The sequence below is a fragment of the Gadus macrocephalus genome, chromosome 4, assembly GCF_031168955.1.
Source record: "Gadus macrocephalus chromosome 4, ASM3116895v1".
Lineage (NCBI taxonomy): Eukaryota > Metazoa > Chordata > Actinopteri > Gadiformes > Gadidae > Gadus > Gadus macrocephalus.
The window spans coordinates 22,926,641-22,951,771 of NC_082385.1; the positions used below are offsets into that span (position 1 = coordinate 22,926,641).

General features: G+C 43.5%; 1 protein-coding gene across 1 annotated transcript; it reads left to right on the plus strand.

Annotated features, from left to right (window-relative positions):
- Positions 1-5,765: 5,765 nt before the first annotated feature.
- LOC132456362 (C-X-C chemokine receptor type 2-like) lies at positions 5,766-8,182 on the plus strand. Its single transcript, XM_060050694.1, has 3 exons — positions 5,766-5,875; positions 6,546-6,613; positions 6,797-8,182. Exon 3 carries the CDS (start codon positions 6,799-6,801, stop codon positions 7,846-7,848), a length of 1,050 nt encoding a protein of 349 aa, XP_059906677.1. The 5' UTR covers positions 5,766-5,875; positions 6,546-6,613; positions 6,797-6,798; the 3' UTR covers positions 7,849-8,182.
- The last annotated feature ends 16,949 nt before the right edge of the window (positions 8,183-25,131 follow it).

The following is a 25,131-nucleotide window of genomic DNA, read 5'->3' on the forward strand; positions in this document are numbered from 1 at the left end:
ATAGGCCTGGCCTCCCCAGTGTCGATCTCGTGCAGCACCAAGGGAGTCCGGCCCACGACATCCTCCCTCATAGCAAAACTGTCCTGGAACTCGAGCAGCAACTGCCACAACCGCTCCTGCTGCTGGTCGTCCAGCCCCTCCTGGTTCTTTAGCCATATCTCCCTCACGGGCGGCGGCGACACCCCCCCCTCCAGTCGTCGTGACTGGGCCTGGGCTGCTTGGGGCACATAAGTCCTGGGAAAGGTTACGGACGCCACAGGCAGGGGGTCGCTGACTTCGGGCTCTACTGCACACACTGCCGGCGAGATGGGCCCCAGGGGCGGCCCCGAACCTGAGCCAGTGGGCAACAAAGCGATCACAGGCCCCCCTCGGAAGCTCACCGTGCCCCCGTCCAGCTCGAGGCGACAACCAGTGGCCTTCAAATGTCAAAGCCCAGAATACATGGGTCCAATCCAATCCAATCCACTTTATTTATATAGCACAGTTTAAACAAACACATGGGTTTCCAAAGTGCTGCACACAGAAAAAGAGATAAAATAAGTATAAAATAAGTAAAAACACATGACCCACCCAACACTTCTACATCACATCAACACGCCATCTAGTGTCCAAAGGCCAAATAAAAAAGGTGCGTTTTTACCAAGGTTTTAAAGAGACACAGGGATGTAGTTTGTCTAATATGAAGTGGCAAAGTGTTCCACAATTTTGGGGCTGCTACCGCAAAGGCACGTTCTCCTCTGTGTTTTAGCCTGGTACGGGGTGTGGCCAAAAACAGCTGGTCAGCTGACCTAAGAGAACGGCTAGGAGTGTAGGGTTTTAGCAGCTCGGAGAGGTATGGTGGGGCAAGGCCATTTAAGGCTTTAAACGCAAATAAAAGTATTTTAAAATTAATCCTAAAACGTACAGGTAGCCAGTGCAATGAAGCCAGAATAGGTGTAATGTGGTCGTGCTTTCTAGTGTTAGTCAAGAGACGAGCTGCGGCATTTTGAACTAATTGGAGGCGGGCAATGGAGGCCTCACTAATCCCCATGTAAAGTGCATTACAGTAGTCCAGCCGGGTGATCACAAACGCATGGATTACTGTTTCAAAATGCTGTCTCTGAAGCATTGGTTTAATTTTTGCCAGCTGCCTTAGCTGGAAGAAGCTGGACTTCACCACAGCACAGGGTCCTACACCGCTGCTACCCACACTGGGTGACGTACGTCCTTTCCCCCCAAAGTCAACGTAAGTAGCCCTGTACCTTTCATCGGGGCCAGCCCCCCTGTGGCCGTGCGCAGCTGCACGTCAGTGGGCTTCAACCGAATCCACTCCGGGCACACGTCTGGTCTGAGCACAGTCACTGATGAACCGGTATCCACCAGGGCCGAACACGGCGGCACCCCCTCCACGGCCACAGGAACATAGCATGAATCCCCGTCACCGAGTCGACCCACCACCACCGCCGTCCTAGAAGCTTCGATGACGTCTGCTTCTGGGGGAAGTGGGTCTTGGCTCCCCCGCCTGTGATGACGTGGCCCCTCCGTTTCTGGAACAGCTGGGGCGGGGGAAGCGGGGGAAGAATTGTTTAAGGTCCGCACATCCCCCCCTGTGCGGGCCCTGAGGCGTTTCCCGGACCCGCGCGTGACGTGGGGCAATCTCTGACCAAATTGTCCAGGTTGGCAACACCCCCAGCAGACTCTTCGGGACGCTGTCGAAAGCGTGACGGCTGCAGTGATACGGCCCTTATCAGTTCCGTAATTTCTGTCGCCCACGCCGGCTTTTCCTCTGCCACCGGGCCCCGGGCTGCTCCCCCTGCCGGATAACTCCCTCTTGGGACCCCCTCAGCGACCGCGCCCCACACGATTTCCCTCTCCACGGCCATCTCCAAAGCCGACTGAAGAGAAATTGGGTGCTGTAATTGCACTTCAACACGCAGCTCCAGAGGAAGAAGGGCTCTGATGAACTGGTCCCGTGCCAACTCACTCTGCACGCTGGGGGGCATGTGTGCATATGCCCTACGTGTCAGGCTCTCAACGTCATTAGCCAACACCCTCAGCGACTCCCCCGGCTTCCTGCAGCGGTTACCAAGCTTATTACGAAGGAGCTCCGGCTTCACACATTGTCCAAACCGCCTCTGCAAGGCCCCCACTAAAGCTCCGTAATCCCGTCTCTCCCCCGGTGAAAGCAGCAGCAGGCACGACAACGCGTCGTCTGTGAGGCACAAAGCCAGCTGCAATGCTTTAGCCTCTACTGTCCATCCCCCAGCGTCAGCCAGCAGTTCAAATTGAGCATGAAACGCCTCCCAGTCAGACCTACCGGAGTACTTCGGCCGCCAGCTTCCTTGCAGCTTCTCTCAACCCCTCTCTGGCCTCGTGGGAAGCTCTGCGAAACTCCTCATACGCGTCCTCTGTCCATCGCGCCAGTCTCCCGCTCCACCTCCTCCTCTTTCACTTTTGGAAAAGACATGACCGACGTGAACTAACCGACACACTGAAACTAACGCTGTAGCCCGACCGCAAAGTAAATCCAAAGTAGCCCTCCGCTTGGACGAACAACTCTCCACCCACTCCCGTCGTTTGTTCACTTCTGACACCAGTGTAATGACCACAGGCGAGGGAGTGAGCGAAGAAAGCTTGTTAGTCGGTTTATTAGATTCCACAATCGGACAGGCAGGCACAGCTCAACCGGAAAACTACAACACCCGAAAACTCCCGCCTGGAAGTAAACCCCCAGGAACCCCGCCCCTTCCTCCCAAACCCTGTGACGCTACAGTACTATTGATTTTGACAACTTTCAACATGGCGGCTAAATTCTGATGTTTCCATGAGAAATAATTTATTAGCCATATAGATTGGTCTGACATTATCACCAGACATTGACAATAAGTTTGAAATATACTGTGAGAGAGACGAGTAAAAACACATGTTCATTAAATACAGGGCCCCCTAGACGTCAAAGGTCACCATTATTTGGGCATCATCAGGATAGAATCATAAACTATGAGCCAAATTTGGTTCAGATACATGAAAGCCTTACAGAGATATGAGCCCACTTCCTGTGTGATTGTGGAAGCCCACTTCCACAGTCTCCCTGAGGTTAAAGGAGGAGTTAAAACACATCTTCATTTATTACAGCGCCCTAGAGGTCAAAGGTCACCTTTGATCTCCAGGTCAAAGGTGACGTCAATTTGATGAGTGTCCCCATGATGATTTCATGGGTCTTTGTACCCAGTTTGTTTATGATGTGTCAAAGGGCTGCTGAAAAATTGGCTTACTTCCTGTTTGGCAAGTTTGGCTATGATATGTTAAAGAGTTGCTGAGAAATGGGCTTACTTCCTGTTTGGCGGCTTCACCGTCAAATTTGATTGGCTGTCACGGCCAAACGGTTTTGAATTTGAAAAAGCTCTTTGACGCATTTGTTCAACTTGGTCTGAAGATAATATCGGGCAAGTTTCATGAAGATTGTACAGAATTTATGGCCTGTGGATATGTACCATTGATTTTTGACAACGTTTCCATGAGAAATAATTTATTACATTCAGGGCATTTAGCAGACGCTTTTATCCAAAGCGACTTACAATAAGTACATTTGTCATAAGAAGTGCATCAATATATCGCTGTCGGTACAGAAAGGATGTTCATAGAACCAAGTGCAAGTACAACAATCGCTAGGCTAACCAAATCCCCGTGTTACAGCAATGATAGCAGCTACTGCAGTTGCTACACAGTTAAGTACTATAATACAATAATACAATACAATACAATACAACACAATACAGTTTACAATGGTGGCCAGAAGGGGGAGGGTAGCTATGCAGTGTCGAGGTGGACCCTGAACAGGTGAGTCTTCAGTCTTTTTCGGAAGATAGTGAGCGACTCTGCGGTCCTGAGAGCGGCAGGGAGCTCGTTCCGCCACTGAGGTCCCAAAACCGAGAAAAGTTGTGACTTTGCTGAACGGCCTTTGCTAGCTCTTAGCGATGGCGGTACCAGACGTCCAGCTGAGGTAGTTGAGCGGAGGGATCGAGCTGGGGTGTGTGGCTTTAGCAATGGATTGGCTCTATGGATTGGTCTGACAGTATCACCAGTATCACCAACAAAGAGCGCAAAGGGATATCTTCGATCAAGTCACTTGCTGATTTCAACATGGCTGCAAATGAGCGCAATTCCGTTTCGTCTCTCAAAGAAGTTCCTTTTAGTCGACGATCCAATTCAGAAAAAATGGAAATGAAATATATTGTATATAGTTCTCGCAAACCTATGGTGGCATCATGCCTTCAGTGTGTATATTGTATATAGTTCTCTGCAAACCTATGGTGGCATCATGTCTTCAGTGTGTATATTGTATATAGTTCTCTGCAAACCTATGGTGGCATCATGCCTTCAGTGTGCATATTGTATGTAGTTCTCTGCGAACCTATGGTGGCATCATGCCTTCAGTGTGTATATTGTATATAGTTCTCTGCAAACCTATGGTGGCATCATGCCTTCAGTGTGTACATTGTATATAGTTCTCTGCAAACCTATGGTGGCATCATGCCTTCAGTGTGCATATTGTAAATAGTTCTCTGCAAACCTATGGTGGCATCATGCCTTCAGTGTGTCTTGAACAACCACACATAAAAGGTTGCACATTTTATGTAGATATTTTATCGTATTTGTCTAAATGCATACTTAACTGTAGATAGATTTATGAGTGAAGTTACCAACACAATAGATTGTCCGTAACACACTCACCCCTTTTAGAATCACATTCTCTCACTCTCACTCTCTCACAAACACACATACAGATAGAGACAGAGAGAGAATGTTTACTTGTGTATACCGGTAATTCCCAATTATTATTGATGTATTTGCACTCTTAATCTTGCTGAATTCTACAAGGCAAATAAATTAAGTTAAAACTTAGTTCCCCGGCTCCATTCGTCTTTGTAAGGAAATGTTCTATTTTGTCTTTATTATTTTGTCAGAATGCACCAGAATGCTTCGTTTTTATATGAAAAACACAAAAAAATCTTCGGGGGGAGGAGGGCCCAAGACCCCCCTACAGGGGTTTGGTTTACAAACTTTCTGCCCCCACTATAATAAAATTCACCAGCCGCCACTGCAATGGGAAACAGGTGTGCAGCCTCACCCAGCCCCAGAGTATAATCAGAATCGGCCAGGTGAGGCTGCTTCAACCAGCCGTCATCCACACACACAGACCTACAATAGACAAATCTAGAATAATGGAAAAAAATATTGCGTAGTGTGTAGTAAACATTGTATTATGGCCTGTTATTATTTAAAAAATAGTGTTGCTTTGTGTTTACATTATATGCTTTCCATTGTACTGTCATCGATATAATTTTGGTGTGGATTTGGGTTTGCTAAATAAACACACTGGGAGCATATGCATGACATACTGCATGGCCTTCTGCAGTAATAGTTGTTTATGAACTGTGAAAACTCTGTGCTCAGCTGTACTGCTTTATCTTTGACTTTACTATTTGCATATGAGGAGGTACTTGAACGGTCTTGATGAACATTTTGGTCAAAGGTTGGGAACCACTGCCTGTGATACTGTGTTGCACTTCAATCCCCGTTGATCACAGTTCACGGTCTTTGGCAGACTCTAGGCATCTTGGGCAAAATGCCCACTCATCCCTAGCTTCTCATTGAGGAATACTGTAAAATACTGTAGGAATACACCTTTAAAATCCCCTTCTGTAAGCTTCATCCAAGTTTTCTTTTGTGTAATATCTTGGTAACGAAACAGGAAACAAGGTGTCACTCCTCCCATGGCAGCTCTGGTTTCCGGCCCTGAATCTATACCATCACCCCCAAGAGGCTCTGCCATAACCTAGTAGGACCAGCCTGGGAACCAGACCAATACAGTGGGACTGCCTCTGAACTCACGGTGAGTCGCTTCGTAAAAAGCACCTTAATATCTGTGCTTCAATTGACTAAATGAAAAGTTGTCACATTGAATTTGTTACTATTCGTATTTTTTACAACAAGTCAAAGAATATCATGCCTGATGTCCACAGAGGCTGGACTGTTACGGAAATCGGAATGAGAAATGTGTTGTCTGACATGTTCCTGAAAGAGACGCATGTTTAGCGGAACACCTTGCTTCAGAGTACATCTTACTTAACGGGTGCTGAACAGGGAACTTACTGCAATGTGGTGCCCCAATTCTTTCACCAGAGTAGGGGAAAACAAGACTCTCACTTTGGGTCGTACACTGATGGCAAGATAAATTATTTTATTTTCTTTCATTTATTTGAAAGCACTTTTCAAAACAGCACAGACGAAAAGATCATGGCAAAGATAAAATAAGGGGAACAGTGACTAACTTATTGGATATGCTAACTGTATTAACAATTATTTTAATTCAATAAATACACGTTACCTGAATGTACAAACAAAAGTCTTTGAAAAGATTATGAACTTGTTGAGCCATGTTTATTTATGTTTATTTATTTACCAGTGTGCTCTTGGTTGGATAAGGATGTCGGCCTCATTAGTCGAGCTGCCTATTGGCTAATGCGAGACATTGACACAATCCATTTTTTTTTCTGAACCAGCAACAACTGACGACAGAAAGGCATCACAACCTGTTGATTTTGGGGAAGCATATGCCAAAATTGCAGCGGTGAGTTTATTTTAAATAAATAAGTCCTACTTTTTATTGTTGATGATCTATGAATTGGAATACATTGGTCTGAAGGATGTACCTTCAATTCATGTAATAAATATAAGCCAAGCCTGATTAATGCCTTCAAAATGTTTTTTCCGAAATCGTTGTCCTAAAACGATATAACCGTCCACTCCACAGACATGAATAACGTCTTCAACTTCGAGGATTATTATTATGACACCAATAGCACCATCATCAACACCACCTTCGTGCCGGCCCCCAACACATTGAGCTGTAATGTTGAGATTTCTCCCACAGTGGCCAGGCTGTTGTGTTTCACATACATTGTTATTTTCCACATGGCAGTATCGGGCAACATATTGGTAGGGCTGGTGATCTGTGTCAATCGGCGCGTCCTGACTCCGTCTGACGTGTATCTGTTCCACCTCACCATCGCCGACTTCCTGCTGGCCCTCACGCTGCCCTTCTGGGCCACCAAGGCCGGCTTCCAGACTTGGATTTTCGGTGACTTCATGTGCAAGTTGGTCAGCCTCATCACGGAGGCCAACTTCTACACCAGCATCCTCTTTCTGGTGTGCATCAGCATCGACCGCTACCTCACTATCGTCTGCGCCGCCAGTACACGCGTATACCGCCAGCGCTACTGCAGTCGCTTCGCGTGTGCGTCCATATGGGCCCTGGGCGTGCTGCTGGCCCTGCCCGCACTCGTCAAAGAGGCCCTCGTCCTGACCACGGAGAAGGTGGCTTGCGCCGAGCCTTTGTTCGGCAATTCGATGTGGAAGGTCGCCACGCGGGTGCTCCGCCACGTGGTGGGCTTCCTGCTGCCACTGGTCGTCATGGTGACGTGCTACGGCATCACCATCGCCAGGCTCCTGCGCACGCGTAGCTTCAAGAAGCACCGGGCCATGCGGGTGATCATGGCGGTGGTGGGGGCCTTCCTGCTGTGCTGGATGCCGTACCACCTGGCGGTGATCACCGACACCCTGATGCGGATTGGGCTGCTGGAGTACGACTGCACGGCGAGGAAGGCGGCGGACACGGCGGAGCGGGTTACACTCTCGCTGGCTCTGGCCCACTGCTGCATCAACCCCGTGTTGTATGCCATCGTAGGGGAGAAGTTCTGGGGCAACCTGGCCAAGATCAGGATCCACCGAGACGTGATGGTCTCAAGGTCCAGGTACAGCAGGTCGACGTCTCAGACGTCTGAAGGGAACGGGCCGGTTTTCTGAAATGACCCCGCTGAAAGGAGCGAGTTCTCAAGCCCGTGACCAAAGATGGCATGCAGGCAGCACGCTCACCACGGCTAATTCTGTGTCTATGAACCCTATCTTAAAATTTCAAATGTTGTAAAAAAAATCACGGCCTGCAACTTTCCACAAAAAAGGTCAGACCAACGATCCCAGACCAATAATGGCATTTGCCCAAGCATCCATTTTTTCTTGGCAGAAACAGAGTTGATGTCGAAGACTGCCATTTATTCCACAACATGGCAGCCGTAATCTACTCTCTTGTATTAAAAAATAGCCAAGCGTGACGGTTCTCCTTTAACAAACCATTTATGCACAGTCAAGCTTTCATATTGACCTTTAGAAGACAATAACTAAACAGTTTGTAAGTCTGTTGTTGTAAGTCTACGTTACCGCAACAGTGTGGCCTTAAACGAGGTCTGTGACCCCTAAAGCTAGGCGGCCTCAGAAAGAGCATTTTATTATGTGCATATACCTTTTTGGGGTGTTAATAAAAAAATTAAATCATATTTTCCAGTCACAACTTAATGCAGAAACTCATTCTCCCCAGGAATAGACAAGCTATTTGTCTCTCACCAGAGTCAGTCCTCCCACTGAGATATGCTGATGAATCGTAGTAACCTACGATATATATATGTACTGTACTGTTCAGTACATATATATATATGTACTGTTCAAGTAAACATAAGGTTCAGTGCCAAAGTTTGAGTCTGACCCATTGATTTGAACTCATTGGTTTTTTACTTGTCTTATAACTAAGCTTCAAAGTTGGATACATTAATAGATAAGGCTATATGGCTTAATATATATATTTTATTGGCCCACTGGCCGTACACTTCTCACTCCGCCAAGAGGTCCCTGGGGGAAAAAGGTTGAAGTCCTCAGCAACATAATGATCGGAAGGTTGCTTACTTTTTAATGTATTAATCAGTGCCCTGATAAATGTGAACCTGTGGTCAAAACAGAAGTGTGTACTTTGTGTAGTTGAATGTTATTTGCTTGCTGAACACTAATACTGTTTTGCTTTTTGCGTTAATTGCATCAGCTGTCACAGTGTACGAATAATAATAAATAAATCCTGGCAAAAGTGTAATCTTGTTTATTTTTGGAGTGTTCACGTGTGGTATAAACAATTATTCACCTCAGGTTCTGTGAATAGTTTTTATTTGACGGCTGAAGGTCTCGACCGTCTCTTTTTTGGCCTTCATGGCCAAAAAATGGAAAGCCATGAAGGCCACAAACCGGCCCTAGAATGGCGCGGTAAATGGGCTTAAACTGGCCGGACGCCGGCCGGAATCCATTTTGCTTAGCCAGTGAAAGTGATCAGCTGTAGATTCCACACTGTTAAAAATACTTCACTACAAATACAGTGGAACAGATTAATGGCATATTTCAAGAGAATCGTTCAAATTGGTATACAAGCGTGAAATTTGGCACAGATACTCTCTAAGGGTCACTTTTTGGGAAAAAGGCGTTGGCCACCAAGAATTCAACATGGCGGCCATTTTTTCAATATGGCTGCTATTTCTGTCAAATGCTCGTTATGTCAATCGTTCAAACAGTGATGTAGGCATAACATTTAGTGAAAATACTCTCTTAAGAATTTTTTTTTTTTTAAAACAGTGCTTGTCCGTCAAAAATTCAAGATGGCAACCATTTTTCAAGATGGCTGCCATTTCTCTTGAATCCTTACATCAATTCTTCAAATGGTGATGCTATCATCACATTTGGTATAAATATTCTTCAAGGAACATTCTCATGGAAAAAGGTGTGTGCCACTCAAAAATTAAAGATGGCGACTATTTCTGTCAGAGGTCAATGTAATGTGTTAAGGAATAGGTGAGTCAATCTATGAAAAAAAGGGCTTAACCCCCAAAACATTTGGTAACCCTTCCTTTTACAGTCCCCTAATTACTAGGTATTTACCCGGTACATACATGGTAAATCATAGTGTATTACTGGGTAATTGCTACTGGTAATAAGAAGGTAAATACAGAGGTAGTTACCCGGTAAATACATGGTAAATCATAGTGTATTACTGGGTAATTACCACTGGTAATAAGAAGGTAAATACAGAGGAATTATCCGGTAAATTATAGTGTATTACTGTGTAATTACCACTGGTAATAAGAAGGTAAATACAGAGGAATTACAGGAAAGTACTAAGTAAAACCTCCACTATTACCCATCAACTCAACTAAGTAGCGTGTAGTTGTAACTGTTTTAGGTTGGTAATAACTCCGATATTGTGTACTTCCTAGGAAATTAGGCAACCAATTCTTATAAACACCTATTATCCAAGGTTTATGTTGGTAACAGCCCAAATTTAATGATGTACTATCTAGAAATTAGCATAGTGCTTTCCAATAAAATACTTTTTCTTAGTTATTATTCATAGCTACAACAATTTAGAAAGGGTTTATTCGATTTACCACTATGGAATTACTTACCTGGTAACAACCTCTACAGGAACAGTTTTCCTCTAGTGTCATGGTACATCTTCTTAAATACTGGGTACGACGCAGTTTGTTTCCATGGTATTACCAGGTTCTTACCACATAATTTATAATAGATACATTCCATTATCCATGCAGTCAACACAAACATGTACCATGTAGTGGTGCCGAGATGATGCCTAATGAAACGTCAAAGCCTCGCAGCCAGATGAACCATCAAAGTGGTTCGACCTAGAAGCTTCAAATGAGTACGCTAGGGACACCTAGTGGTGAATGAAATTATGATGAAAGAAAGAGTTTCCTGTGATGATGTGATGTTTGCTTCGTACAACATCAAAACATTTGAGAATTAAAGTCATTTCAGTGATACGTGTGAGTGTGCCGTTCATAAATATCTCCCGAGCTCATGGTAGAAAAAAAATCATTTGACAAAGATTTTAAGTCATCCCGGGCAAAATAGAATGTCTTATCAACTACAGTAGCCTACTAATAATTGTAATAATAGAACTGCATGATGACTGAGAATGAGTGTGATTAATTACATAGCCATTAAAGTGATCTTGGAACTGGGTAGTGTCTTCTTTTTGTAAAAATGTGCCAATTGTGAACCCATATCGCGGAACAGCCCGAGATGAAGCCTCGAACGTCACACGCTACGTCATTTCGCCTATGTGAATCCTACTCGATACGGAGCTTCGCTGGGGGAGGAGCCGAGGTACTCGACACACGCCCCGATGCCTCGACGCAAACCATAACATCACTAGTACCATGTACGTTCTGCGACGTTACCAAGTAAAACACGACAATTTACCCAGTAAGTAAGCTGAAACTGTACTGTAAAAGGAAGCCTCGTTTGTTTCCATGGTATTAACAGGTTCTTACCATATCATTTATAATACATTCCATTGTCCATGCAGTCAACACAAACTTGTACCAAGTACGTTCTGCAACGTTACCAAGTAAAACACGACAATTTACCCAGTAAGTAAGCTGAAACTGTACTGTAAAAGGAAGCCTCGTTTGTTTCCATGGTATTACCAGGTTCTTACCATATAATTTATAAAAGATACATTCCATTGTCCATGCAGTCAACACAAACTTGTTCCATGTACGTTCTGCAACGTTACCAAGTAAAACACGACAATTTACCCAGTAATTAAGCTGAAACTGTACTGTAAAAGGAAGCCTTGTTTGTTTCCATGGTATTACCAGGTTCTTACCATATAATTTGTAATACATTCCCTTTTCCATGCATTCAACACAAACTTTTACCATGTACGTTCCGCGACGTTACCATGTAAAACACGACAATTTACCCAGTAATTAAGCTGAAACTGTACTGTAAAAGGAAGCCTTGTTTGTTTCCATGGTATTACCAGGCTCTTACCATATAAGTTGTAATTGGTTATTCCCTTTTCCAGGCAATCAACACAAACCATATATGTTCTGCAACATCGTTCACCAGTAGTTAAGCACTTTAATTGTTGTTATAAAACCCCAAACCACTGTTGATGAAAGGCATATTAAAATTAAACAAAATCAAAGGCTTATCTTTCAAACAATGCATATCTCACAAACAGGCACTGAACACTGAAGAAATCGGACAAAAAAAAGAGCCGTCCACATCAACTCAATTTAAATGTTACTGATGGTGTTTTAATAAAACACATGACAGTGTTATGGCAAGTGACCACGAGGAAGACTGCTTCAACCTCTTCAATTTGAATAAGTGGTGAATGCCATGCAGCAATCTGCCTATGGGAGCATCTTTGTGGTCATTCGCAAACCAATGAGTCCACTCGATGAACGAGAGATGGCTCTTTAGTGTCTTCTCTGTGAGGTATCCCTGCAGTCTCCACATCTGGGATTTGAAGGCTGACCAAGACCTGACCAGGTACCTCCAAATCTCCCCTTCCATACTGTAATAACGAATCAGAAGACAAGAAAATAAACATTAGGACTGTCAATTAATGAACATTTCTAGAACATGTAGAGCTCAAAGATTATTTTGTTTATCAGTTAAAAAAGGATGCTGGTCCTCTGGCCATTGTGTTTGGTCATATTGAAAAGAGAAAAAGGCATAGCCATAAATACAGTTAATAGGACGGGAGGGGACAGGCTGTTAGCTCCGGTTAGCCCTTTAGCATCGAGCTAGCGGAGCTTCTGTCATTCAAATAACTCTGACATGTTGTTTAAAACCTATAACACCCAATTTATTAAAATATCCAGATTTAATAGGGCTCTCTCCCATAAGTGCAGTTAATAGGACGGGAAGAGACAGGCTCTGTTAGCCCCGGTTAGCGCGATGCTAAAGATCAGCTCTACCGGAGCATGCCACCTCAACAGGTGCAAGTTAGCCTCCGGTTTGATATTCGCCAGATATTCGGTTTACCACCCAATCGGATTCATCAACATAAGTGCAATACATTACGGGCTTAGTATGTTGAGGACGGTTTAGGACACCGTGGCCCTGTACCACGAAGCTCGCTTAGAGGGTTAGCGAGGTATGTTGAGCTCCAAGCCTGGGTTAGTTGTACCACGAAAGTCGATCTCTTTTAGCGTCGCTGTATCACCATGGTGACTTATGCTCGCAACCAAACCTGGTCGGGAGCAGTTTTTCGGCTTACTGTACGTCCACACCAGGAGCGACCAAAGCGTCTTTGACGCTTTGGTCGCTCACAAAGTTTCGCTGCGAATTTTTCTGTTCAATTTGGTCGCTCAAGTCGTTCATGACGTACAATTCAATTATGCAGACGCATTTAAAGGAGCCGTATGCGTTTAGTAGGCCCTACAGACAGCCATATCAAATAGTGAACTCTCCCATACACCTTGGCCATATTGCCGAGACGGTTTTGCTTGTTCGATAAAGTGCTTCGACAACAAGTAGGACAGTGATTCCCCCCAATATAAAAAAAAATCCTAAAATGTAGGCTAATTACAACCGAGAACAAAAAACCCTGCGTGCTGTAGTAGTTGAAATATGTTTCACTGATCTGGATCTGCAAATCATGATCTGCACTCATTCGTCGCATTCAAAACAAATAGACATTAGCGCACATGGTTAATTTGCATACGTGCACAGGACTGGTTGGCTCCGCAAGGCAAATAATGGAACATATCTATCTATCTAGGTCTTTCTGTCTATCTATCTATCAACGCGTGTCTAGTTTTAATGTGATGTATTGTGTGTATGTCCAGTCAGACTTGTTCTGTGTGGTCTTGTAGGCTACTGTCCTGTGTGGGCCGAACCACCTAAATGGATTCCCGACGATTTGTGTCGTTTGGTATTAATAAAGACTTGACTAGGCTATTAGGTGACCTTGGGTGTCTTGAAAGGCGCCTCTAAATGAAATGTATTATTATTATTATTATTATTATTATTATTATCTATCTAGACTATTTAATTAACAATTATTCACCTCAGGCTCCGTGAATAGTGGGGAATAGAGGGATAAAAGACAAGAGATATATCCCTTGTCATTTATCCCTCGTCTTGTCGATTAGTTTGTTTATGTGACGATTTCAAAAACTTTTTTGGTTTTGTTTAAAGCATGCTACACGCGATTGGTTGGTTAGATTGGTGGCATGTAGAGCAAATTAAAATGAGTCCCGCTTAAATACGAACGTTCTAGATGTAGCCTATAAATACTCCCGCTTATCATCACTTGATATCCAAACCACTATGGCGTTTCGATCTCTGAACTGAAAAAGGGTGGGTTCGTACAACACCGGGTGCCCAGTTACAGCCGCGATTAATACTTCAGCCGACATTTTGTTCAGTGAGTGAATAAAGGTAGGTAGGAACCAAAGTGCCTGCCGATGTTCCCTGGGATCCACGCAAGCGAAGAGCGTCTACATTCCGATTGGCTGTCAGTGTTTGGCCGCTGAAGCCAATAATAGTCATTTGCATAAAGTTAAAAAGTTTTCAACTTCTTTTTGACGCTCTGGTCGCTCAACTTTGGTCGCTGGTAGCGTTGGTCGCTTTGGTCGCTCTTGCCCATAGAAAGTGAATGACTTCCGGCGATTTGGTCGCTCAATTCGCTTCTGGTGTGGACGGACAGTTAGTCTAGCCGGAGATCGGCTACTTAAATCGGCGTGCGCAGCTTCCTAGCCCCTCCTCTGACAATGGCGTCACCATTTGTGGGTGTTCCCGTGGACCCCGGCGCACTTCTCGTACAGGCGTCTCTCCGGAGACAGAGGGTTTTACGGGACAGAACCGATCCCTTGTCTGACGATATTCAGATTTCAGACTTTATTGTCATTGTGCAAACAACGAAATTGGGGTTCTTCATGAGAGATACAGATTCTCATCAGAGGGTGTTCGTTATTTGGACCTTATGTAGACAATGATTACTGTTGCGCATTGTGTCTCCGTGACAGAGTGCTAGAGTGGATGTAGCGCGTCAGTCTTGAATTCCTGCGCGGGGGTTTCTACTCCCAAGTGACGCGAATTTATGTGAAGCTTAAAAAGTCCTAATTCTCATGCATATGGAATACTTATTCACTAAAGCTTATGGAATTATATTTTTGTGCTTATTTCGAACTTGAACCCATATTTTCAAGGCCGTTCTGGCACCACATCTATGGGGGTAAAATGCATGATGATAGACCGGCGAATTTGAACCCCGGTCGCTGGCGTTCGGGTCTTATACTAATCCACTACGCTACAGACGCTACCTCTCAGCGGTCGAAAACATGCTATACATTTCTTAAATAGGGTGTATTTAAAGTGAATTCCCTAAATGATAGAATAAGGCAGGATGGACTTTGCTTATGCATTTTTAAATCATCATCATTCTATTTGCATTAATGGCGAACAATTCTGCATTTGGCATAGTTATTTTACAGACAATATGCAGAATCTTTTCACTTATACGCATATAGACTGCTTGATCTATCGTAAAGGTGAGGAAAATGACGCAAAAAACGCCCCTTTCACGTGAACGCGCACTGAACCTAAAGCGGAAAACCTGGTTCAACTAATTGAATCTAAAGTGAGCTTCGTGGTACCATTTAACTCTGATTGCGAGTTGCGGCTCTGTCGAGCCAGGTTTTCCCAAGAAAGCCTGGGTATGTTCAGCGAGCTTCGTGGTATACCCCCCGTATCGCGAAAAATCACAAACACATGTTGGCGCCATCGATGTCTGTGCAACAACGTCATTTACGTTCTGGCTGCTACCTGTTTTAGGGACCGTCAGCAAATTACACTCACCGACTGGTGGCAGAGACGTTACCATGGAATTGTTTCAGGAAATTAATCACACAAATATATTGCAATATAGTTAATCATAATGCAGTTAATAATTTAATATTCGACAAAAATCGACTAAACTATATTTGAAATTATTAATTGCATCCCGTTTAACAATAATGCAATATATTAGCAAAGTTACCTGCAGTAAGTAGCAGCCCACCATTGGCAACTACTACTACAATCAGGTGACAAAATGTATTTTTTAGTGATTTTTATGTTATTTTATATGATTTATTTCCAGAAACAATTCCATGGTAACGTCTCTGCCACCAGTCGGTGAGTGTAACTTGTTGACGGTCCCTAAAACAGGTCGCAGCCAGAACGTAAATGACGTTGTTGCACATGCACAGACATCGATGGCGACAACATGTGTTTGTGATTTTCGCAATAAGGTGTCCAAAACCGTCCTCAACATACTAAGCCCGTAATGTATTGCACTTATGTTGATGAATCCGAATGGGTGGTAAACCGAATATCAAACCGGAGGCTAACGTGCACCTGTTGAGGTGGCATGCTCCGGTAGAGCTGCTCTTTAGTATCGCGCTAAGCTGTCATAGGTATTAACTGCGTGTGTCCCGAGAATTTTAAAGTTTTGGTGAATTTTCCTGCCATGGGGAGGTGAGAGGCATAATTTGGACCTACGCAAGTGTAAGTGGCTCCAGTGTGGGCCATCGTTGGCGTGCCTCTGTCATTAATCAGAACCTGCGGTATTGGTTCCTCATCAGCTTGTTATGTGATTGCTACGAGCTGACCCTCCCCCTGTGGATTCTCTGGGCACCCCTAGTATCCCTGACCCATGAAGGGACCCTGCTGTCTAGGGATGCAACGGTACAGTGTGGCCACGGTTCGGTTTGTATCACGGTTTTTGGGCCACGGTAACGGTTCGGTTTCGATATATCAATATTATCCTGCCGCTAACACGCAATAGGTTATATTTGTCTTTTCTATTTCAAGTCAACAAGGTGCTTCTACTCACACTTGCAGAGACAATGCAAGATGCAATTAAATGTAAAAAAAGGCACATATAACGTCAAATCACAAAATTTATTTTAAACAAGGAACACTATTCTGGCCTTCTGTCAAAAACAGGCAATATTAAATAAAGTAAAGTGCAGTATACTGTAAAGTAATGTGAAATGTAAACATTGACATTATTCAATAAACTCAAACAACAAACATTGTCATTCACACACTTAAACCCTAGAAAATACTTAACTGTTATAAATACACCCTTAAGGCGAGACACGGCAGGCAAAATCATCGATTTTTCAGTCACTGGTCAATTTTGATATTTTGTGCTATTTTGCACCATTAACATGTAATGTTTCGCACAAAAGAAAAAAAAAATTCAAAACGAAACATTTAGGTGTTTGTTTTATTATAGTTTGTCAACTTGCGCCTCAGAATTTTACAGAAGATTCACCAAACGTTTGCTTTATTACGCATCGTTTCAAATTACAGCCGGTCTCTGTCATATGTGTTCCGTGGTATCATTGGAAAGCACTCGATCTGCTGCACAACATAAAACTGATATCTGATTGGCTGGACTCGATTTCCGACCGGACGATTGGTTTGAATGTATCACGTGGCATGCTCTCATTTGCCATAAGAATCTTTAAATGGCATTTTCTCAAAATGAGTGTTTTTACATTTTTAGGTGCACATTTCTCAGCTTATGTAGAACCTAGGTACACCACACTTCCCAGTTTCACACATAGCATTGTTATGAAGACATCTACACATGGATTTATTTATAAATTGTTCCTGGCCAGATTTATGGGTCATTTTACCTGGAAATCATGGCGAAAATAGGGTTTTTAAGGCCATGGATAGTATATTTTGATTTCCCAGGTCATAAAAGCAGCTATCCTAAAATCCATGTGAGGATTTTTTGTCATTTGATATCTAAACAAAATAAAAAAAGAATTTTGGTCCTGGCTTTATCACAGTTTAAGATTCATGCACCGGAAATATATGCAAAAACGTGCATATTTAATGAGATTCAGCCTAATTAGCATAATTAAATATGCAAAATTCAAAAACTTGTAATACATTTTTTTCTTATAATGATGTATGTAATCAACTGGTAAAGTTTCATGGTTACCCTATTCACCTGCCATGTCTGGCCTTAAAGAACAACAGAACAAACAATTAGATATAAATCACAAAATGTATCAAAGAAATCGGTGGACACTTCAGGGGAGTGCGTTCCCTGACCCCTGTAATGAACAGGTCATTTAAAAATGTAAACATTAACAACATAAAGTGCAGCATACAAAATATTAGAATAATGAACCTTATTGTTACCTGCAGTCTTACAGGAAATGCTAGCCCTCTGATACAAACAAGTAGCATAAAATGTAAACTTGCCACAAAGTGCAATATCAAGTTAGCACCCACTAAAAATATTCTATTCTTTTAGTTTGAGGTTCTTCTGTAAAAAGACAAGCATGTCAACATTCTCTGGGGAAAGACGAGAACGACTTGCAGTCACAATATCACCTGCAGTGAAGAAAACTCTCTCACTTGCAACAGAGGTTCCAGGGACACAGAGATATTTTAGTGCATGCTTTGAGATCTGGGGAAATTTGAACTGATTTATTTTCCACCACTGAAAAGGATCACCATCCACATGAAGGCAATCAGCTGCTTTGTATAGGGAAACCTCTTCCTCAATAGTTTTGGCGAGTGATTTGGTTTGCTGCTCCTCTGTTGTTTTGAAAAGATCCCCAAGTAGCTCTGACATGGCTGTCTTCTTTTGAGGAGGGGAAATTGGTGATGGTTGCTCTTCCTCTGTAGATGTTCCAGCTTGTACTGCTTCAAACTGAAAGAATAAATACATACATTTTTTTTTTTTTTTATTATTATTATTATTATGGAAAGCACATTATGATCATTATGATCATATTTAAAGAAAACCAAATAGCCTACCTGATGTCCATGCTCCACAATTTCTGTAATGAGGTCCGTGTAGACTTGGTCACAGGCAGCTTCATCAAGAAAAGGTAATGACTTGAACCTGGGGTCAAGGATTGTAGCTCTGTGCAGGTAGTCTAGTAGATCTGGCATCTGGGTGTGTATATCTTTTTTCCAAGTCCTTTGTGATGGCTAGATTTGCTTCCCTGATAGTTGGACTGTCCTGTGCATCTAGTGTCATGGATTTCAGAGTCATTGTCTTAAGTGGGAGAATCATTGAGGAAGTTGGAGTTGATTCACTGCTCATCAGAGTGGTCATCTTTTTCAATGGATCAAGCAACTGTATGAGGTCTTCGGCCAGCTTCAGCTCATTGTCAGTGAGCATGGCTAGGTCTTTGCCACTCTTTTTCACAGACTTGTCTACCATCGCAGAAAATATGGCAGGTTGCTGCTCCACATATCTTTCCAGCATGTCATGTGCTGTGTTCCACCTGGTTGCAACATCATGAATTAGTTTGTGCTGTGGTATATTGAGCATTGCTTGCTTCTGGGTCAAAACTGCAGCCACAGTGGTGCTTTTGTGGAAAAATGTCACTACTCTCCTGACCTTCCCCAGAAGGCGTGACACTGCATTTAGAGCTACAGCTTTCTTGGCTGCAAGGTTGAGTATGTGGGCAAAACATCCAATGTGTGGCCCAAAGTCATCGGTGTCACGGATGGCATTCACAATGTTGGGGGCATTGTCTGTTGTAACTGGAATAGAGGTGTTTTCTCTCCCGAGGTTCCATTCTTTGACTGCTTGCATTAGCTCTCCTGCCCAGGGCTCCAGAGTGCAACCTATTAGGTCGCATATGCGACCTAATTTCTTTAGGAGCGAGTTAAAATTGAATGAGGTCGCTCCGGTGCTACTTGCAGGAGGACGATTGAAAAAAAGATAGGCCTATATATCGTTTTTTATTTTTTTTATTTCTCTCCCCACTCCCGCGGTTGTGGTTGATAATAAAATCTTACTTTCTGGCTCATTCCAGCGAGTCCACTACTCTCTCTCGCTCCCTGTCTCTGCCTGCCTGTCTGTCTGCACCTTTTACAGTCTATGGTCTGCACACTACACGTGCACAGTCTTGCTGCGCGCTGCGCACGCAGCACGCACAAAAAAGTAAACAAAGCAGATACAATACGAAGCGGTCGATAGTCGATTATTTTAAGAAAAGAAATGTGCCAGAGGAAACAAATGAGGCTGTTGTTTAGTGGTGCAACGGTTTACGGGTTACGGGTTTCCCGTGATCCGTACGGTGCAACCCTCATGGTTCGGGACGCAAGTGATCCGCGGATCGGCTGATAAAAAAATAAGTTGTTTTTGAACCGGAAACCGGAACCGGAAGCGGCCATATTTATGTTTGGTTGTAGTCTTTTTGCTCGGTTCTCCATATAAACAGTAGGGCTAGAACCGAGCGAAATGACCCTTGCAATGAGCAATGAGTCTTCCAACCGAAATCAATGGATTTACAAAATGCCAAATAAAACACGACAGAAACTGTATTTCGCTACCATACTTGATGAAAAAAAAAGAAGATGAGGATGTCTGCATTGTCTTGGGAGAGTGTAGACTCTAAACTCTCCCAAGGCAATGCAGACATCCTGAATTTAAAGTTGTAAATCCAGGGTTAGGGATTATTTACTATCCATATTAAAAAGAAGAAGGAATAATGCCTCAGATTGCATTTTTTTAAAATATTGACTATGCTTGAAGGAAGCAGGATTATTACCAAATTGTTCACTTTATTTTGTTTTTACACATTTTAAGATTTTATTTAAAGTCACATTTGTCTCGTTATCTTTTTTGCTGTTGTTGATCCGAAAATGATCCGACCCGTGATTCAAAAACCGTGACACGATCCGAACCGTGAGTTTTGTGATCCATTGCACCCCTACTGTTGGTGGTGGTGGAGAAGGGTTAGCAGAGGAAGCGACAGTGACAGGTTGGCGAAAAAGGCGGGGGGCAATGGGGAGAAAAAAAGACAGTTTTCAACAATAATGGCTGGTGCAGTTCCCGTGGTTACGATATGGGGGACAAGCCATGGTGTGTGTGTACTGCAGGACATGTGGCCCGTCCGTTGCAGGCAGGACCCATTTTGTAAATGGATCTACACAATTGTCATTGAAATGACACAACGAAAGCCAAAAGCACAATACGTGCAGGGACCGCTGCATCACACGAAGCTCCCAGCCCCTCCCCACCTCATTTAATAGGATAGATGAGACCAATCGCTCGGCGGAGAATGAAGAAATAATCATCAAGTTTAACACCGCCTACAACATCGCTAAAGAGGAACTCCCGTTCACAAAAAAAAAAAATGGTGCTACCTTATTTGTTTTGGTGCTACTAAATGAAAAGCTAGGTGGCACCAGTGTTACCTGTGAAAAAGTTAGTCTGGAGCCCTGCTCCTGCCAGATGCTCACTTGTATGGCTCTCGTAAACCGGACGAGTCTGTAGCACGTAGCCTTTCAGCTCCCAATCTGATATGAAGTGAACAGTCACTGTAAGGTAGCTTGTTGTCGCTCTAGATGTCCAGCCATCAGTAGAAAGAGCAACGAAGTGGGTTTGTCTCAAGTAAATTTAAAAATTCGGTTTCAACTTCTCTCCTAGTCACTTCGTACAGTTCTGGAATTATTTTGCTGCGGAAATGCGTGCGGGAGGGGATATTAAAACGAGGATCAATGGTCTTTATCATGTGACGGAATCCCGTGCCTAAAACTACTGAATAGGGCTGCATGTCTTTCCCTATGAAGACGCCCATTGAGTTGGTTATTGCCTTGTGTTTTTCCGAATTATACGCATATTGTTGCTGAAATGCTGCAGCAATGGATGGTTGTGTTTTCGGCGACAAACCAGATCTCCGTGCTGCTCCACTTAGAGTTACAGCCGGGTGATGACGGCGCAAATGGCTCAACATGTTGGATGTATTACCTGTGGAGTAGGTGATCGTAGTAAAGCAGTGCTTGCACACCGTGCTTTGCTTGCAGACAATCTTTTTCCCTTTGTCATCATACTCCACACTGAACCCAAAATGTTCCCATACGGCGGATTTGAAAGATGACGGTGCCTCTTCAAATTTTCTTTTCTCCGTTTCTTGTTGACTCGCCATGATCGTGCTGCAACAGGGAAAGTTTCGTTTCTCCTCACATGGATCTCCAGTGTTTGCATTCAGAGCGCTGATTGGCTCTTGGGAAAGTCAGTACAATTCTGATTGGTTGTTGCATGGTTGTGGAGAGCAGAACTCATCCCCTGGGTCCCAAGCAGTCATGGCTATCGCCCAATACTTGTGTGCATTCATTATAACCACATATTAAATTAAAAGTTTAATGTCACCCATACCGTAATATCGCGGTTCACCTGGGTCAACCGAACCGAACAGGGCGAACCGAATGGTTTGCTAAAATACCGAAAACCGTTGCATCCCTACTGCTGTCCCTGGTTGCTGTTACCCTGTGTTTGCTGTGGTGGAAAAGGGTTAATCAAACAATCCTTCTTAGAATGTCCTTCCTGGTTGCACCCATAACATATTAAAGGACCCCTGCGTTGTCCTTGGGATCCATGTTGTTGATTGTTTCTAAACTGTCCTTGGGGCCCCTTGTACTGATTCTGTCTATTTGTATTTGTGGGGTTCCCATAATTATGGATGTGTACATGTGTGACAGTTGGAGTAGGTGACAGCTGGCTCTGAGGCTGTTGTACTGGGAGAGAGAATGCCTGTCGTGGATATTGGTTTTGAGGTGCACCCTGCTGGACGGCTTGCGATATTACAGCAGCTGGTTCTAAAACACCTGCCTGTCTCTTCTTATCTCTTTCTTTCCTTGTGAGATCTTCCAGCTGAAGCTGATATAGCTTCCTCTGGACCTCTTTGCTTTGTTCCTGTATTCTTTGTTTATTCTGACGATATTCATCCACTGCATGAACTAAATGGTCATTAAAATCTCTATGAGATCCTGATGTAAACCGCCCAACCACATCCTCTAACTTGGCTTTGATTTGGCTGGGAAGTGTCTCTATCACAGAGTTTCTAAACATGACAGAGAACACCGGATGGATCTCAGGATCCTCATCCGTCTCCATGCGCCATCTGTCTACTTGGGCCTGCAGGTAGGATGCAGGGTTCTCTGTGTCACCAATGGGGAGACCTCTCATGTTTTTAGGATCCATGCGGACCGGGAACTCCCTCCTGAGTGTGGCCCACATCGCCCCTCTGTAATGATCAAGTGTGGTCTCATCATACTTTCCATCCAGTATATTCAACCCTCCATTCCTCAGTACAAACTCCATCTTGGATAACCCCAATACTCTTGCCAACAGAGCTTTCAGGTCCCCCACTGCAATTAGCTTTCCCACTGTGAGCTCCTCAAATGTTCTAATCCATTTTGACGCCCCGTTTTGTATGTTAGGGAGTTTAGAAATTACTCCCTTCAAGTCCTGTGAACCCCACGGTTGATAGTGGACCTGTTGTCCTTTGACTAGAATAGGATAATTTCCTGGGAGGGTGTCGGGTGCCTTTTTTCCCCTTCGTGCTCTCCTTAGTTTCCCCCGTGACTGGAGTACTAGGGGGCTTTGTATTGATGTACTGCAGCCAGACTCCTCTGTGCCTGGGTCCCCACTGACCCTCCCTTGTGTGTTACATTTATTATCTCCTTCATCTAGTGTGACTTCCCCTTTAAATTCCACGTTGCCTGTTACCAGTGGATACAATGATGCTGGTTTGAATAGCGGTGGCTCAACCTTCAGAGGCAATGGTTGAGCCTTGTCGTTATTATCTATTATTTCTCCCGCCACTCTCTGTAATGTTCGCCATCTCTCTCCTTCCTCTAGGAACAAAGCTAGTACTAACTTTTCCCTGTCCCTCTTTGCTAAGGCCGTTTTTCCACTTCTGTTATCTATGTAATTCCTTATTACTACCTCCATGTCCCTATACATTATTGGATCAAAAGTCCCTCCCATGGGCCATATAGTGCCTGATCCTTCTGTCCTTTCTTCCCATTTCTCAGAGATCTTTTTCATCTCACCTTTGAGCAATAGACGGTCTTTACTCAAAATCTCTACCGCTGTTGGTGCCATTTTAAATTATTACTTTATTACTTTATTTATTTTGAAATACACTATTTATTAATACAATTTATTTGAGTTTATTCTACTAGTTAGTTTAAATGTTTTATTATCTCTAAGGCTGCAAATGTGAACTCTTCCCCGGCGCTCGTCTCCCTCCCTGCTTTGCAGGCTCCTGCTCGTCCCGTGATTTCGCGTGCACATGCAGTTAGAGTCAACACGATTATGTTTAAGTCAAAGAAGATTTACACATTTATTCATTCCTTCAACAAATTAACTATTCTCTCTCCGCCTAATTTATTTATGACAGAATCAACAAAAAATAAACCGGGTCGTAAAAATCTCCGAGGTAACTTAATCCTAACACGATTTAAATACAGACAATAAACCGATTCGTACAATTTTAATATTATATTGAAAAATGTCCGAATTGTTTGCAATTGATTACAAATAAAAGGTTGACCGAGCGTAGAAACTGGCCTTTTGGTTAAAACATGAACGGTCGGATGGATAATCAACCAACCAGAATTTCAAACAAGTACCTATCGCTTCACTAGCCTGGTTCTACCAGACTCTCGTACTTCACTTCATTTCATTTCATTTGTACAGAGAGTCTGGACCTAATCAATTGAGAAACGTTAACTCACTTGAAGGCGGGTGTCTGTTGAAGTTTAAAATTATTGGATCTGCCCAGTGCCACTCTGGATCTGCCATAACCAATCGCTAACGTTTGGTTGTGACGCATGTCATGCGCCGGGAATCACGCGCAGGTTGTACACAAACCAAACACCTTGCGCATCTGCACGAAAATGTCCGTCGACGACAGCTGCAGGTTTTGTTCGTCGAATTTAATTTATCAGGGAAAAATTGCACATTGTAAATCAACTACCGACCTACTACAACAACTCAAACTGGTGTACGACTTTATCGTCATTGTTCTCAGACACGCCCTCTGTTCGCTGATTGGCGGCCGCTGTGGCGGCACCAGAAAACCAAATTACATACAGCAGGTCCAGACCTAGTACTGAAGGGAAATTCAAATTGAGCGGAAGTACTTAGGCGGGCGGAGCCAGGCTATCGCTTCACAGTGCCAAGATCAGAATTACAAATTAACTATTTCAGTTTATCCAAGAGCTGCATCTCAATTGGTCCACGATCAGCACATTAAACTCATTCACATCGCACTCCAAACAACAAGCCTATTCTTCTAAAATAATGGCTGAATACATAACAACTCGACCAGATCAAGAACAAACAAGAAACTTCTCAAAATACCAACACAAACGGTACCCCAACCAAGAACCTTATCTATTCAAAAGTGCGAGAAGCCTGCTTTCTCAAAAAATGCCAAAAACTGAATTAGAAATTCACCATCAATTGTTGCAGGATTTGCAGTTCAACCGCTCCAAGATTAGAATTGAAAATTCACCAGTCGGCATCCCAAGGAAACCTCTCTCAAATAAAAAGTAATTCATCCACAGCAATGAATTCTAACCCAACTCCAAATGAGATCTCAGAAACCCAACAGTTACGCACTCATTCGA